Source organism: Myotis myotis, unplaced genomic scaffold, assembly GCF_014108235.1.
Source record: "Myotis myotis isolate mMyoMyo1 unplaced genomic scaffold, mMyoMyo1.p scaffold_m19_p_4, whole genome shotgun sequence".
Lineage (NCBI taxonomy): Eukaryota > Metazoa > Chordata > Mammalia > Chiroptera > Vespertilionidae > Myotis > Myotis myotis.
The window spans coordinates 6,435,960-6,452,686 of record NW_023416346.1 but is presented as its reverse complement, the minus strand read 5'-3'; the positions used below and the strand labels follow the sequence as shown (position 1 = coordinate 6,452,686).

Genomic DNA, 16,727 nt, shown 5'->3' with positions numbered 1-16,727 from the left:
TTCCTTCTAGGGACTAAGTGCAGAAGTTCCATGCTTACTGAGGAGAGGTGTTCCTTTTGTGTGAGGTGTGAGGACGGATTCATGGACAGGGTCCCGTCACTTCTGGTGTTTTTCTACTGGGTCAAGTAAGTGTCCCTGTACCGAGTGAGGCTAAGGATTCCTACAGTTTCTGTAATGTTCTTCCACTGAGCCAAGCAAGGGTTTCTATACAGGACAAGACGGATGTTTTTAGAAAGCTCCAGACTATGGGTTCCCATAAACACTCAGGATGGGGCTTCTTAGACTGCATTATGAAAGGTTCCTATGACAGGTTGGTGCAGTTCAGGCTCAATACAGGTGTTTCTGTACAGCTTCAGAGCTGTGTTCATATAGAACGTAAGATCAGGTATTCATGTCCAGATTCAGTCAAAAGGTTATTATTAATTGAGTTAAATTAGGCTACCTGATGTAACCATTGATGGCGAACCTATGACACCTGTGTCAGAGGTGACACGCGAACTCATTTTTTTGGTTGATTTTTCTTTGTTAAATGGCATTTAAATATATAAAATAAATATCAAAAATATGTCTTTGTTTTACTATGGTTGCAAATATCAAAAAATTTCTATATGTGACACGGCACCAGAGTTAAGTTAGGGCTTTTCAAAATGCTGACACGCTGAGCTCAAAAGGTTCGCCATCACTGTTTGTAACAAACAAACCCAGAATCTCAGGGGCTTAACAAGTAAATGTTTGTTTCTCGCTCATACAAAATCCAATGTGAATATTTACTACTGGTTATTCATGGACCCAGGCAATTTCGATTTTGTGACTCTGCTCTCCTTTGAGTCCTTGGACTTATCACTATTCAGGTGGTAGATGAGAAAGGGAGGATTCCATGAGAGGTTTTTTGTTTTTGTTAATTCTTACCAGAGGATATTTTTCCATTGATTCTTAGAGAGAGTGGGAGGGAAGGAGAGAAAGAGAGAGAGAGAGGGAGAGAGAGAGAGAGGGAGAGAGAGAGAGAGGGAGAGAGAGAGAGGTGAGGGAAATATCAGTGTGAAAGATACACATCAATCCCTTGCCTCCTGTAACTGGTGCTGGGGTTCAAACCTAAACCCAGGTGCATGCCCTTGACTTGGAATCGAACCCGAGACCCTTTAGTGCACAGGCCCATGCTCTAACTACTAAACCACCAGCCAGGGCCCATGAGAGGTTCCTATGGGCCAGGCCTGGAAGTTGCGTATGTCACTCTGCTCACTCCATTGATCAGAACTGTCACATGTCCACCTGTCATTGCAAGGGAGGCTGGGAAAGTGAGTGAGTCAGGAAGAAAGGGGAGCAGGGTTGAAAAGCCTATAGCAGTGCCTGCTACAGGATTCTGTAGACTCCCCAGAGCTACGCTGTTTCATGTGGTGGCCACTAGCCACAGTCAAGACAGTGGCTCCTGTACAAGGGGAGGGCAAGGCTTCCAGACCAAGGCTGTCAGAGAGAGTCACATCAGGGCTTCCTATACAGGGTCAGGAGGGTGTTTCCAGAGGGCAAGGTTAGGGGTTCCTATGACCGATCAGGTCAGAGATCCCCGAAACGGGTCAAGTTACGGATTTCTGTTGGAAGTCAGGGAAAGGTTTCTGCAGAATCCAGCACTGTTATAGGCAAGGCTTCCTGTAGAGGGTCAAAGCCATGGAGCCAGCACAGGGTTAGATCAGCAAGCCCTGCACAGTGTCTGGGCAGGAGGTCCTGTGCCAGGTGAGGCTGTCGGTGCCTATATAGGACGAGGTCTGAACGTAAAGCAGGGGGTCAGGACAGGTGCCGCCCACAGATTCAGGAAAGGTTTTCCATGTAAGTTCAAGATTGAAGTTCACATTGAGAGTTGGATCACAGGTTCCTGTGGACTCTGTGGGGTAGGGTGTGAGGTAGGGATTGTTGTGCAGAGTGGCGTCAGGGGTCATTGTCAACGATGTAAGCAAGGCTCCTGAACTCAATCAGGGTTCCCAAAGAGTTTACAGATGGGGATTTCTTTGTTTGAAATATATTTTTAAAGATTTCAGAGAGGAGGGGAGAGGGATAGAAACATCAATGGTAAGAGAGAATTTCTGCAGACAGAGTCAGGGAGGTGGTTTCAGAACTAGATTTTAAGATGAGCAAAGTGGTTGTAAAATGCTACCTGGACGGCAGGGCTGCAGTGCAGTGTGAGGACAGAGCTGTCCCGTCCAAGGTCCAGGCAGGATTCCTATAGAGATGGAGTCCCATGAAGAGGGTCAGGCCAGGCATTTCTATAAGGGTGGGTGGGGCAGGCTCTGTCCTGCCACCAGGGAAGGCGGAGGTTCCTGTGCTGTGGTGGCAGGACAGGGTGCCTCCTGTAGAAGGTGAGGACCGGTGATCCTGCTCAGGGTCAGGATGGGTTTCCTGTTGATTAGAGAAAGGGTTCCCTTAGAGCTCCAGTATCAGAGAGGCTCCTGAACCAGGCTAGGGCTGCCGTTTTGATAGGAGTTGGGGATCCGGGGCTCCTGAACACGGCGGGTCCAGGGGCCTGTCCAGCACAGGTTCTGCAAGAGGTTTCTGTTCAAGACGAGGACAGGGGCTCCCACAGGATGAGGAGGCTGGGCTTCTGTGGAGCGGCCAGGGAAGTTCTGGACAATCCCTGTCATGAGCAGGGACTACTGTGGTTCTTCAGTGGGCCAGTGTGCTGACGAGCTGAAGGGATGCTGTTCTGTTGATGCTCAACCACTGAGCCACACCAGCCGGACTAGAGTATTTTTTCAGGTGTTCATGAAGGAAAGCACCTGAGCCTTCCGCTGTTGTTGACCACAGTGAGCACCCAGGAAACGGTGCTGCTTGCGGTTAGGAGCCTCTGGGCAGTGTGGAGGCTACACCACGGAGCCTGGCTCAGCCCTGTGCCACCAGCTGTGTGGCCTTGGGAGAGACGCTTAACCTGTCTGGGTTAGGATGTCACCTAACTCCGTGCATGCTCCAGTGTGAGGGTTTGTTCCGTGGAAGAACACATCCCAGGTGAGTGGGTGCAATGGGGAGGGAGTTGGCACTGTGGGGAGCTCACCACCTATGGGGTCTAAATATCGCCCCTAGAGATTATTTTGTCCTCCTAATCTCCCCCCTCCTTCTCTACCATTTCCCACAGGGCTGCAGGCCGAGCTGGGCTGAGAGAGATAAGAGATGAATGACAAGAGGGCCATTGGACAACCCCACGGTCCCAGACCGGCCTTCTGCCCTTCTTGCTGGCTGTCTTTCCAGCCCCAATCTTGGCCTCCCGTTCCTGTCCTGAACATGTCTTCTGTCCCCTGGAGGTGGGTCCCTAACTTACAGACTTAAATTGTATATATTGATACCTCCACAAGCAAGTGTACAGAGCTGCTCACGCTGTCAGCCACTCAGAGGCACTGTGACAGGGCACAGGATGTGCGATACGCTCACATACACATGCTTGCACACAAGTGCTGCCCTTGCCAGACCCACAAAGACCTCCTGACACGCAGTACCTCAGGTCACACTGCTAGGTCTCCACATCCGTCCTACACAGCCCTTGGTGAGCATCCCAGAAATGTTTATTGAGCAAATGCTGTGCCTGGTACACATGCTGTCACACCGCCTCAGAACCACCCTGCATGGTGCACAATCACATGAGCACAGCCTCACATGTTGCCTCAGCACACGCCGTTACACACATACCCCCACGTCCTCTCATACAGTCACTGGTGCCCCGTTTCTCACAGTTGTCTGGTGTCGTGCACACCATCTCTCAGAACCTCACCCCCATGGTCACCACCTCACAGAGCAGTCAGCCACTACACAGTCTCTGCCCATGACGTGTGCATGTACACGCCATATCATACACCCTGGTTGCTGTCACACGTGGTCTCACATACTAGTACACTCTTATACTTGCACATCATAACCCACTATCATGAAGGGTGACACGTGCTGTCTCACACGGCCTCACGCCATCACCAGAGAGCCACAGGCACCGTTGCACACCCCACCTACCACGGCTCTTTATTCAGTCCCACTCAGACTCACACCTCCAACTTCAGGACTCTGATGATTTATTTTACAAATCGTTGACGGTCCAGGCCAAGAGCTGTGGGGGGCCCAGAGGCTGGGTTGTAGAAACTTCTGGCTCCACGCGGAGAGGGACCCTACCCCTGCTCTGAGTCATGCTCTGTGTCCTCATGGGCTGAGGGGCGCCTCCACTGTGCTGGTGGTGGTGGGAGGCATGGGGCCTGTGGGGAAGGAGCCTGTGGGTGAACCCAACAGGGGCCCGGGGAAAGGCATGAGGTGGCTGACAGGCCCTGACAGCGCCTCGGGGCCCAGGCCTTGGTAGAGATGGGCAGTACCAGGTGGGCCCAGTCTCAAGCCTGAGGCCACTTCCCCACAATTCCCACCATCGCTGCCCCCAGCCACCACCATGAAGCCACCAGCCGGAGCCTCAGCTGGTCCTGTGCCTCCCAGGCTCGACACTGGCTTCTTTTCTTTCTGTGATGGCCTGGGTTTTCTAGACTTTATACCACCCTTCTGCACGGTCCGTGGTCGGTTCACCTGATGAAAGAGAGGCCATGAGTGTTCCCCAACCTCAGACTTTTGCCTCTGTGTCTCCAGCAGGGACACCCTTTCCACCCCACTCCTTAACAGTCGGGAATTGGGTCAAGGACTAGGGGAGCAGGCCCCAGCTGTGGCACAGATAATGCCCTAAGGAGTCATGAGCTTGTGAGGCCCTAAGCAATGGAAAGGCTGAGGGAGCCTCTAGCCACAGGACTAGCTGATGGCTGGAGGGGAGGGGGAAGGAAATGAGAAATGGAGGAGAGAGAAGGGAGCAGGAGGGAAAAGACAGGCAGGGAGGAGATGAAGGTGTAGAGAAGAGAAGGGTGATAGGGAAGGAGGAGGGAGGAGAATAACAGGGAGAAGAGAGGAAGGGAGATAGGAAGAATACAGGAAAGGAAAAGGAGAAGGAAGGCCAGGTTAGTGGGATAGGGGTGCAGGGGGCAGGCTCCAAGAGGCAGGGCACACCTGGTGTCGCTTGTAATAAAGGCCGCAGGCATTGCACACGGGGTCTCTATTGGCATTCAGCCGCCACACTGCCGTGATGGTTTTCTGGCAGTTGGTGCACTGGGCACCTGCCCGCTTGCTGACCTTCTGGGGGCAGCAAGAAAATGAGGGTCAGTGCACTGGTGGGTGGAGGACCCAGGAGGTGAGGGTCAGGGTGCAGGCAGGGCTTCCTGGACAAGGCATAGACTGAGGGTGCTCTGAGGGGCGAGGACATGGCCTCCTGTCCCGGGGCTTTCCAAATGGCGTGGGGTGCTTCATCAGTGGTTCTCAGCGTTGGCGGACATTGGACTCACTTGGGGAGTCGAAAACAATCCTGATGCCCAGGCAGCACCCCAGACCAAGTAAATCAACCCATCTCGGGAGGGCCCCACGGTGATCCCAGTGTGTAGCCAAGGATGAAAACTGCTGTGCAGGGAGTGGATGGCGTGCCTGCTTGCAGCCCGAGGGTGGGCTGAGGGTAGACACTCCTGTACAGAGCTGGGTCCCTGAGTGGATGGGGCAGGGAGGGGGGATGTGGGTTCTCATAGAGTGTGAGGGCAGAGATCCCTGCCCGGAGTGAGAACAGAGGACCTGGGTGAGGGGAGGCCGGCCTGGGCTCTTACCGGGCGCCTTTGGGGCTTGTTCTGCCTAGTCATCGTCTGACCACCGGCATTGCACAGGTGGCACTGTGGAGCGGCTTTCGCTCTGCCGGACTTTCGCTCTGCCGGACTTTCGCTGTGCCTGGTACACATGCTATCACACCGTCTCAGAACCACCCTGCATGGCGCACAATCCCAGGCCTCTGGTGTGGTGGACAGGGGGGCAAGAGGGACCAGGCTCAGCCCAACTTTGCCTTGGACCCCATCCCCCTCCTCAACCTCCCTGTCCCTTTGGGGGAGCCTCACCACATGTGGACGGGGGCAGGGCTCCTTGGAGGTTGGGGGCGGAATAGACCGCTGGATTGGGGGGGCTTCTAGTTGGAGGAAAGAAGCTCCTAGGAAAGTCGGGGGGCCCGTAGGCACTGCTGGGGACAGGGATGGAGGAAGGCACCGCAGGCCCCAGCGCCAACAGGTCCGGACTCCGTCGCTGTGTTCTGATGTTCTCTAGGAAGGTGCCTCTTGCATAGGAATCTTCTGAGGCCTGGGGAGGGGTGTACTCCCAGGTGGGGCTCACAGTTGCGGGAGGGTAGAGCCTTGTGCTGCCATAGACCCAGCTGGTGTATGGTGAGCCTCCTGGGGTCCCCTCCAGACGGCAGAGGCATGCATTAACCTCGAAGACTGTTTGGGGTGTGGGTGGGTATGGGAAGGAAGAAAGAAGGGAACAGAAGGTCTGAAGCCATCCTGCTTTCAAGATGCAGTGATTCCCAACAGCCCCACATGGTGGCCAACCTTCCCACCTTCCCATAGGTTGCCAGAGCAGCTGCTGGCCATTGGGTGACTCCTGGGTCTGAGTCCCACTGGTCCCTCTGGCAGCTGCAGTCACCAGCAGCCTTTTCCCAATGGGCTTTTAGCATAACTTTGTGGAGCCCCATGGGCCACTCAACTAGGGTCACCCCCACCTACTTACCGTATTCATTCCCAATGAGGCAGTCTGGGGATGTACGTTCCCAGGTCTGCACATACACAGGGAACGTGATCCACAGAGCCTCATGAAGGCTTCTGGCCATTTCTAAGATGGCTTCTTTGTGAGATTCTACCCTAGCTAAGGGTCTCCATGGCAACCCCAGCAATATGGAACCCTGCCAGAAAAGCCAGTGCAGCAGCTGCCTGCATATGCTCCAACTGGGGCTGGGGATCAAACCTAAACCCAGGTTCATGCCCTTGTCTGGGAATCAAACCCGAGACCCTTCAGTGCACAAGCCCATGCTCTCACCACTGAGAACACCAGCCAGTGCTCATAAGAGGGCCCATGAGAGGTTCCTATGGGCCAGGCCTGGAAGTTGCGTATGTCACTCTGCTCACTCCATTGATCAGAACTGTCACATGTCCACCTGTCATTGCAAGGGAGGCTGGGAAAGTGAGTGAGTCAGGAAGAAAGGGGAGCAGGGTTGAAAAGCCTATACCAGTGCCTGCTACAGGATTCTGTAGACTCCCCAGAGCTACGCTGTTTCATGTGGTGGCCACTAGCCACAGTCAAGACAGTGGCTCCTGTACAAGGGGAGGGCAAGGCTTCCAGACCAAGGCTGTCAGAGAGAGTCACATCAGGGCTTCCTATACAGGGTCAGGAGGGTGTTTCCAGAGGGCAAGGTTAGGGGTTCCTATGACCGATCAGGTCAGAGATCCCCGAAACGGGTCAAGTTACGGATTTCTGTTGGAAGTCAGGGAAAGGTTTCTGCAGAATCCAGCACTGTTATAGGCAAGGCTTCCTGTAGAGGGTCAAAGCCATGGAGCCAGCACAGGGTTAGATCAGCAAGCCCTGCACAGTGTCTGGGCAGGAGGTCCTGTGCCAGGTGAGGCTGTCGGTGCCTATATAGGACGAGGTCTGAACGTAAAGCAGGGGGTCAGGACAGGTGCCGCCCACAGATTCAGGAAAGGTTTTCCATGTAAGTTCAAGATTGAAGTTCACATTGAGAGTTGGATCACAGGTTCCTGTGGACTCTGTGGGGTAGGGTGTGAGGTAGGGATTGTTGTGCAGAGTGGCGTCAGGGGTCATTGTCAACGATGTAAGCAAGGCTCCTGAACTCAATCAGGGTTCCCAAAGAGTTTACAGATGGGGATTTCTTTGTTTGAAATATATTTTTAAAGATTTCAGAGAGGAGGGGAGAGGGATAGAAACATCAATGGTAAGAGAGAATTTCTGCAGACAGAGTCAGGGAGGTGGTTTCAGAACTAGATTTTAAGATGAGCAAAGTGGTTGTAAAATGCTACCTGGACGGCAGGGCTGCAGTGCAGTGTGAGGACAGAGCTGTCCCGTCCAAGGTCCAGGCAGGATTCCTATAGAGATGGAGTCCCATGAAGAGGGTCAGGCCAGGCATTTCTATAAGGGTGGGTGGGGCAGGCTCTGTCCTGCCACCAGGGAAGGCGGAGGTTCCTGTGCTGTGGTGGCAGGACAGGGTGCCTCCTGTAGAAGGTGAGGACCGGTGATCCTGCTCAGGGTCAGGATGGGTTTCCTGTTGATTAGAGAAATGGTTCCCTTAGAGCTCCAGTATCAGAGAGGCTCCTGAACCAGGCTAGGGCTGCCGTTTTGATAGGAGTTGGGGATCCGGGGCTCCTGAACACGGCGGGTCCAGGGGCCTGTCCAGCACAGGTTCTGCAAGAGGTTTCTGTTCAAGACGAGGACAGGGGCTCCCACAGGATGAGGAGACTGGGGTTCTGTGGAGCGGCCAGGGAAGTTCTGGACAATCCCTGTCATGAGCAGGGACTACTGTGGTTCTTCAGTGGGCCAGTGTGCTGACGAGCTGAAGGGATGCTGTTCTGTTGATGCTCAACCACTGAGCCACACCAGCCGGACTGGAGTATTTTTTCAGGTGTTCATGAAGGAAAGCACCTGAGCCTTCCGCTGTTGTTGACCACAGTGAGCACCCAGGAAACGGTGCTGCTTGCGGTTAGGAGCCTCTGGGCAGTGTGGAGGCTACACCACGGAGCCTGGCTCAGCCCTGTGCCACCAGCTGTGTGGCCTTGGGAGAGACGCTTAACCTGTCTGGGTTAGGATGTCACCTAACTCCGTGCATGCTCCAGTGTGAGGGTTTGTTCCGTGGAAGAACACATCCCAGGTGAGTGGGTGCAATGGGGAGGGAGTTGGCACTGTGGGGAGCTCACCACCTATGGGGTCTAAATATCCCCCCCTGGAGATTATTTTGTCCTCCTAATCTCCCCCCTCCTTCTCTACCATTTCCCACAGGGCTGCAGGCCGAGCTGGGCTGAGAGAGATAAGAGATGAATGACAAGAGGGCCCATGGACAACCCCAAGGTCCCAGACCGGCCTTCTGCCCTTCTTGCTGGCTGTCTTTCCAGCCCCAATCTTGGCCTCCCGTTCCTGTCCTGAACATGTCTTCTGTCCCCTGGAGGTGGGTCCCTAACTTACAGACTTAAATTGTATATATTGATACCTCCACAAGCAAGTGTACAGAGCTGCTCACGCTGTCAGCCACTCAGAGGCACTGTGACAGGGCACAGGATGTGCGATACGCTCACATACACATGCTTGCACACAAGTGCTGCCCTTGCCAGACCCACAAAGACCTCCTGACACGCAGTACCTCAGGTCACACTGCTAGGTCTCCACATCCGTCCTACACAGCCCTTGGTGAGCATCCCAGAAATGTTTATTGAGCAAATGCTGTGCCTGGTACACATGCTGTCACACCGCCTCAGAACCACCCTGCATGGTGCACAATCACATGAGCACAGCCTCACATGTTGCCTCAGCACACGCCGTTACACACATACCCCCACGTCCTCTCATACAGTCACTGGTGCCCCGTTTCTCACAGTTGTCTGGTGTCGTGCACACCATCTCTCAGAACCTCACCCCCATGGTCACCACCTCACAGAGCAGTCAGCCACTACACAGTCTCTGCCCATGACGTGTGCATGTACACGCCATATCATACACCCTGGTTGCTGTCACACGTGGTCTCACATACTAGTACACTCTTATACTTGCACATCATAACCCACTATCATGAAGGGTGACACGTGCTGTCTCACACGGCCTCACGCCATCACCAGAGAGCCACAGGCACCGTTGCACACCCCACCTACCACGGCTCTTTATTCAGTCCCACTCAGACTCACACCTCCAACTTCAGGACTCTGATGATTTATTTTACAAATCGTTGACGGTCCAGGCCAAGAGCTGTGGGGGGCCCAGAGGCTGGGTTGTAGAAACTTCTGGCTCCATGCGGAGAGGGACCCTACCCCTGCTCTGAGTCATGCTCTGTGTCCTCATGGGCTGAGGGGCGCCTCCACTGTGCTGGTGGTGGTGGGAGGCATGGGGCCTGTGGGGAAGGAGCCTGTGGGTGAACCCAACAGGGGCCCGGGGAAAGGCATGAGGTGGCTGACAGGCCCTGACAGCGCCTCGGGGCCCAGGCCTTGGTAGAGATGGGCAGTACCAGGTGGGCCCAGTCTCAAGCCTGAGGCCACTTCCCCACAATTCCCACCATCGCTGCCCCCAGCCACCACCATGAAGCCACCAGCCGGAGCCTCAGCTGGTCCTGTGCCTCCCAGGCTCGACACTGGCTTCTTTTCTTTCTGTGATGGCCTGGGTTTTCTAGACTTTATACCACCCTTCTGCACGGTCCGTGGTCGGTTCACCTGATGAAAGAGAGGCCATGAGTGTTTCCCAACCTCAGACTTTTGCCTCTGTGTCTCCAGCAGGGACACCCTTTCCACCCCACTCCTTAACAGTCGGGAATTGGGTCAAGGACTAGGGGAGCAGGCCCCAGCTGTGGCACAGATAATGCCCTAAGGAGTCATGAGCTTGTGAGGCCCTAAGCAATGGAAAGGCTGAGGGAGCCTCTAGCCACAGGACTAGCTGATGGCTGGAGGGGAGGGGGAAGGAAATGAGAAATGGAGGAGAGAGAAGGGAGCAGGAGGGAAAAGATAGGCAGGGAGGAGATGAAGGTGTAGAGAAGAGAAGGGTGATAGGGAAGGAGGAGGGAGGAGAATAACAGGGAGAAGAGAGGAAGGGAGATAGGAAGAATACAGGAAAGGAAAAGGAGAAGGAAGGCCAGGTTAGTGGGATAGGGGTGCAGGGGGCAGGCTCCAAGAGGCAGGGCACACCTGGTGTCGCTTGTAATAAAGGCCGCAGGCATTGCACACGGGGTCTCTATTGGCATTCAGCCGCCACACTGCCGTGATGGTTTTCTGGCAGTTGGTGCACTGGGCACCTGCCCGCTTGCTGACCTTCTGGGGGCAGCAAGAAAATGAGGGTCAGTGCACTGGTGGGTGGAGGACCCAGGAGGTGAGGGTCAGGGTGCAGGCAGGGCTTCCTGGACAAGGCATAGACTGAGGGTGCTCTGAGGGGCGAGGACATGGCCTCCTGTCCCGGGGCTTTCCAAATGGCGTGGGGTGCTTCATCAGTGGTTCTCAGCGTTGGCGGACATTGGACTCACTTGGGGAGTCGAAAACAATCCTGATGCCCAGGCAGCACCCCAGACCAAGTAAATCAACCCATCTCGGGAGGGCCCCACGGTGATCCCAGTGTGTAGCCAAGGATGAAAACTGCTGTGCAGGGAGTGGACGGCGTGCCTGCTTGCAGCCCGAGGGTGGGCTGAGGGTAGACACTCCTGTACAGAGCTGGGTCCCTGAGTGGATGGGGCAGGGAGGGGGGATGTGGGTTCTCATAGAGTGTGAGGGCAGAGATCCCTGCCCGGAGTGAGAACAGAGGACCTGGGTGAGGGGAGGCCGGCCTGGGCTCTTACCGGGCGCCTTTGGGGCTTGTTCTGCCTAGTCATCGTCTGACCACCGGCATTGCACAGGTGGCACTGTGGAGCGGCTTTCGCTCTGCCGGACTTTCGCTCTGCCGGACTTTCGCTGTGCCTGGTACACATGCTATCACACCGTCTCAGAACCACCCTGCATGGCGCACAATCCCAGGCCTCTGGTGTGGTGGACAGGGGGGCAAGAGGGACCAGGCTCAGCCCAACTTTGCCTTGGACCCCATCCCCCTCCTCAACCTCCCTGTCCCTTTGGGGGAGCCTCACCACATGTGGACGGGGGCAGGGCTCCTTGGAGGTTGGGGGCGGAATAGACCGCTGGATTGGGGGGGCTTCTAGTTGGAGGAAAGAAGCTCCTAGGAAAGTCGGGGGGCCCGTAGGCACTGCTGGGGACAGGGATGGAGGAAGGCACCGCAGGCCCCAGCGCCAACAGGTCCGGACTCCGTCGCTGTGTCCTGATGTTCTCTAGGAAGGTGCCTCTTGCATAGGAATCTTCTGAGGCCTGGGGAGGGGTGTACTCCCAGGTGGGGCTCACAGTTGCGGGAGGGTAGAGCCTTGTGCTGCCATAGACCCAGCTGGTGTATGGTGAGCCTCCTGGGGTCCCCTCCAGACGGCAGAGGCATGCATTAACCTCGAAGACTGTTTGGGGTGTGGGTGGGTATGGGAAGGAAGAAAGAAGGGAACAGAAGGTCTGAAGCCATCCTGCTTTCAAGATGCAGTGATTCCCAACAGCCCCACATGGTGGCCAACCTTCCCACCTCCCCATAGGTTGCCAGAGCAGCTGCTGGCCATTGGGTGACTCCTGGGTCTGAGTCCCACTGGTCCCTCTGGCAGCTGCAGTCACCAGCAGCCTTTTCCCAATGGGCTTTTAGCATAACTTTGTGGAGCCCCATGGGCCACTCAACTAGGGTCACCCCCACCTACTTACCGTATTCATTCCCAATGAGGCAGTCTGGGGATGTACGTTCCCAGGTCTGCACATACACAGGGAACGTGACCCACATAGCCTCATGAAGGCTTCTGGCCATTTCTAAGATGGCTTCTTTGTGAGATTCTACCCTAGCTAAGGGTCTCCATGGCAACCCCAGCAATATGGAACCCTGCCAGAAAAGCCAGTGCAGCAGCTGCCTGCATATGCTCCAACTGGGGCTGGGGATCAAACCTAAACCCAGGTTCATGCCCTTGTCTGGGAATCAAACCTGAGACCCTTCAGTGCACAAGCCCATGCTCTAACCACTGAGAACACCAGCCAGGGCTCATAAGAGGGCCCATGAGAGGTTCCTATGGGCCAGGCCTGGAAGTTGCGTATGTCACTCTGCTCACTCCATTGATCAGAACTGTCACATGTCCACCTGTCATTGCAAGGGAGGCTGGGAAAGTGAGTGAGTCAGGGAGAAAGGGGAGCAGGGTTGAAAAGCCTATACCAGTGCCTGCTACAGGATTCTGTAGACTCCCCAGAGCTACGCTGTTTCATGTGGTGGCCACTAGCCACAGTCAAGACAGTGGCTCCTGTACAAGGGGAGGGCAAGGCTTCCAGACCAAGGCTGTCAGAGAGAGTCACATCAGGGCTTCCTATACAGGGTCAGGAGGGTGTTTCCAGAGGGCAAGGTTAGGGGTTCCTATGACCGATCAGGTCAGAGATCCCCGAAACGGGTCAAGTTACGGATTTCTGTTGGAAGTCAGGGAAAGGTTTCTGCAGAATCCGGTTATAGGCTCCAGCACTGTTATAGGCTAGGCTTCCTTTAGGCCATAGAGTGAGGATAGGATTAGGTCAGCAAGCCCTGTATAGCAAGTATGTCAAACTCAAAGGCTATCATGGGCCAAATAAACAAGGTTTAAGTTTATGTGGGCCGCAAAAAAAACACACAAAACCTTCAATTTTCATAGAAACATAGGATTATTTCAATAGAGACATGCTGATTACAAAGGGTTGAAATAAATGAGTCATTGTTAACATAAAATAATAGAACATTTTAAGAAAAATTAATATTTTTTCTTGAACATTAACTTACCAGACACTGAATAACTGCACAAATTTATAAGCGTAATGCAAATCTATTTTTCTTTTTCTCTGAAAGCAAAATATTTCCTGTTATGCACACCAAACAAGTCAGTACAAGACTAATGATGTGGCAACCGGCTGCTGAAATATTTGCTGCTAGTATCAGTGGAGAGAAATGGTGCACCTGCACGTAAGGTACGTAAGGAAAATGAATGCAACACAATTATAGTAATCAGTCATTAGTGAATGTTGTAGTTCGTTATTAATAATCCTATATAATAAAAGCCCAGAGACCGAATGGTGGAACGACCAATCGACCAGTGGCTATGACATGCACTGACCCCCAGGGGGCAGACGCTCCACGCAGGAGCTGCCCCCTGGGGAGTCAGTGCACTACCACAGTGGGAGTGCTGCTTGGCTGACTGAAGGCTGGGAGGTAGGTTCATGGCCACCGTGGGACTGAGGCCTACTCCGCCGCCTCAGTGCTATTGTCTCTGAGCCTGGCCCTGACCGGGTCCCCTGGAGAAGCTAGTGCTCCAGCTCCACGGAAGATGCCAGACCAGGGAGCAGCCACTCAGAGGGTGGGACCACAGCCACTCTGCAGACTGGGATGAGCAGGCTGATCCCCACAGGCCACACCCCCCAGCAGTGCACAAATCCTGTGCACCCGGCCTCTAGTTATGTATAACAGGATATTCTAAAAATTAAGTTATGAAAATTTTTTTTCTTAATTGTTTTATTGCTTAAAGTATTACAGAGAGTATTACATATGTCTCCTTTTTTTCCCGCCCTTGACAATTCCCTGGCCTCCCCTACCCCCCAGTGTCTTATGTCCATTGGTTATGCTTATATGCATGCATACAAGTCCTTCGGTTGATCTCTTACCCCCCTGCCTCCTGCCCCCCAACCCTCCCCGGCCTTCTCGCTGTAGTTTGCCAGTCTGTTCGAGGCTGCTCTGCCTTTGTATCTATTTTTGTTCATAAGTTTATAATGGTCTTTATTATCCATAAATGAGTGAGATCATGTGGTATTTTTCCTTCATTGACTGGCTTATTTCACTTAGCATAATACTCTCCAGTTCCATCCATGCTGTTGCAAATGGTAAGAATTCCTTCTTTTTTATAGCAGCATAGTATTCCATCATGTAGATGTACCACTGTTTTCTAATCCATTCATCTACTGGTGGGCACTTAAGCTGTTTCCAGATCTTAGCTATGGTGAATTGTGCTGCTATGAACATAGGGGTGCATATATCCTTTCTGATTGGTGTTTCTGGTTTCTTGGGATATATTCCTAGAAGTGGGATCACGGGGTCAAATGGGAATTCCATTTTTACCTTTTTGAGGAAACTCCATACTGTCTTCCATAGTGGCTGCACCAGTCTGCATTCCCACCAGCAGTGCATGAGGGTTCCTTTTTCTCCACATCCTCTCCAGCACTTGTCGTTTGTTGATTTGTTGATGATTGCCATTCTGACAGGTGTGAGATGGTACCTCACTGTTGTTTTGATTTGCATTTCTCGAATGATTAGTGACTTTGAGCATGTTTTCATATGTCTCTTGGCTTTCTGAATGTCCTCTTTTGAAAAGTGTCCATTTAGGTCCTTTGCCCATTTTTTGATTGGATTGTTTATCTTCCTTTTGTTAAGTTGTATGAGTTCCTTATAAATGTTGGAGATTAAACCCTTATCGGTGATAACATTGGCAAATATGTTTTCCCATGCAGTGGGCTTTCTTGTTTTGTTGATGGTTTCTTTTGCTGTGCAGAAGCTTTTAATTTGGTGTAGTCCCATTTGTTTATTTTCTCTTTAGTTTCCAATGCCCTAGGCGCTGTATCGGTGAAGAAATTGCTTCGGCATATGTCTGAGATTTTGTTGCCTTTGGATTCCTCTAGTATTTTTATGGTTTCCTGTATTACATTTAAGTCCTTTATCCATTTTGAGTTTATTTTTGTGTATGGTGTAAGTTGGTGGTCTAGTTTCATTTTTTTGCATGTATCTGTCCAATTTTCCCAACACCATTTATTGAAGAGACTATCTTGACTCCATTGTATGTTCTCGCCTCCTTTGTCAAATATTAATTGAGCATATTGGTTCAGGTCGATTTCTGGGCTCTCTATTCTATTCCATTGATCTATATGTCTGTTCTTGTGCCAGTACCAGGCAGTTTTGAGAACAGTGGCTTTGTAATACAGCTTGATATCAGGTATTGAGATCCCACCTACTTTGTTCTTTCTCAGGATCGCTGCAGCTATTCGGGGTCTTTTTTTATTCAGATGAATTTTTGGAGAGTTCATTCTAGGTCTGTGAAATATGCCATTGGTAGGTTATGAAATTTTTATTAAAAAGTTTCTTACATACCGGTATATTGGCTGGGCTGCAAAAATATTTGTTGTGGGTGCATGCGGCCTGCGGGCCACAAGTTTGACATACTTGCTGTACAGTGTCTGGGCAGGGGGTCCTGTGCCAGGTGAGGCTGTAGGTGCCTGTATAGGATGAGGTCTGGACTTAAAGCAGGGGGTCAGGACAGGCGCCTCACCACAGGTTCAGGAAAGGATTTTCCATGTAAGTTCAAGACTGTGGTTCATGTTGAGAGTTGGATCACAGGTTCCTGTGGACTCTGCGGGGTGGGGCGTGAGGTAGGGATTGTTGTGCAAAGTGACATCCGGGGCCATTGTCAACAATGTAAGCAAGGCTCCTGAACTTAATCGGGGTTCCCAAAGAGTTTACAGATGGGAATTTCTTTAAAAACAAAACAAAAACACACACATATTTTTATTGATTTCAAAAAGGAAAGGAGAGGGAGAGAGAGATAGAAACATCAGTGATGAGAGAGATTCATGGATCGGCTGCCTCCTACATGCACCTCACTGGGGTTCGAGCCTGCAACCTGGGCATGTGCCATGACCAAGAATCCAACCATGTCCTCATGGTTCATGGGTTGATGCTCAACCACTGAGCAACACCAGCCGGACTAGAGTATTTTTTCAGGTGTTCATGAAGGAAAGCACCTGAGCCTTCCAGCTGTTGTTGACCACAGTGAGCACTCAGGAAACGGTGCTGGTTGCAGTTAGGAGCCTCTGGGTAGGGTGGAGGCTACACCACGGAGCTTGGCTCAGCCCTGTGCCACCAGCTGTGTGGCCTTGGGAGAGACGCTTAACCTGTCTGGGTTAGGATGTCACCTGACTCCACGCATGCTCCGATGTGAGGGTTTGTTCCATGGAAGAACAGATTCCACTTTAGGGGGAGCTGTTCACCCAGGTGAAGGGGTGTGTTGGGGAGGGAGTTGGCACTATGGGGAGATCCCCCCCGGGGTCTAAATATTCCCC

At 52.7% G+C, this 16,727-nt stretch overlaps 2 protein-coding genes across 2 annotated transcripts; both read right to left on the bottom strand.

The window, feature by feature from the left end:
* Nucleotides 1-4,164: 4,164 nt before the first annotated feature.
* On the bottom strand, nucleotides 4,165-5,771 carry LOC118654288 (erythroid transcription factor-like). Its single transcript, XM_036305614.1, has 3 exons — nucleotides 5,643-5,771; nucleotides 5,002-5,127; nucleotides 4,165-4,533 (listed from the first exon to the last, which is right to left on the bottom strand). The coding sequence occupies exons 1-3, from the start codon at nucleotides 5,769-5,771 to the stop codon at nucleotides 4,165-4,167; spliced, it is 624 nt and encodes a 207-aa protein (XP_036161507.1).
* Nucleotides 5,772-9,905: 4,134 nt separating this feature from the next.
* On the bottom strand, nucleotides 9,906-11,512 carry LOC118654286 (erythroid transcription factor-like). Its single transcript, XM_036305612.1, has 3 exons — nucleotides 11,384-11,512; nucleotides 10,743-10,868; nucleotides 9,906-10,274 (listed from the first exon to the last, which is right to left on the bottom strand). The coding sequence occupies exons 1-3, from the start codon at nucleotides 11,510-11,512 to the stop codon at nucleotides 9,906-9,908; spliced, it is 624 nt and encodes a 207-aa protein (XP_036161505.1).
* Between the last annotated feature and the right edge of the window lie 5,215 nt (nucleotides 11,513-16,727).

Coding starts and splice junctions, on each gene's coding strand:
- LOC118654286 (XM_036305612.1), bottom strand. CDS start 11,512: ATGTGTACCAGGCACAGCGAAAGTCCGGCAGAGCGAAAGTCCGGCAGA. Junction 10,869..11,383: donor ACAAGCCCCAAAGGCGCCCG/GTAAGAGCCCAG, acceptor TGCTGCCCCCAG/AAGGTCAGCAAGCGGGCAGG. Junction 10,275..10,742: donor TTTATTACAAGCGACACCAG/GTGTGCCCTGCC, acceptor CTCTTTCATCAG/GTGAACCGACCACGGACCGT.
- LOC118654288 (XM_036305614.1), bottom strand. CDS start 5,771: ATGTGTACCAGGCACAGCGAAAGTCCGGCAGAGCGAAAGTCCGGCAGA. Junction 5,128..5,642: donor ACAAGCCCCAAAGGCGCCCG/GTAAGAGCCCAG, acceptor TGCTGCCCCCAG/AAGGTCAGCAAGCGGGCAGG. Junction 4,534..5,001: donor TTTATTACAAGCGACACCAG/GTGTGCCCTGCC, acceptor CTCTTTCATCAG/GTGAACCGACCACGGACCGT.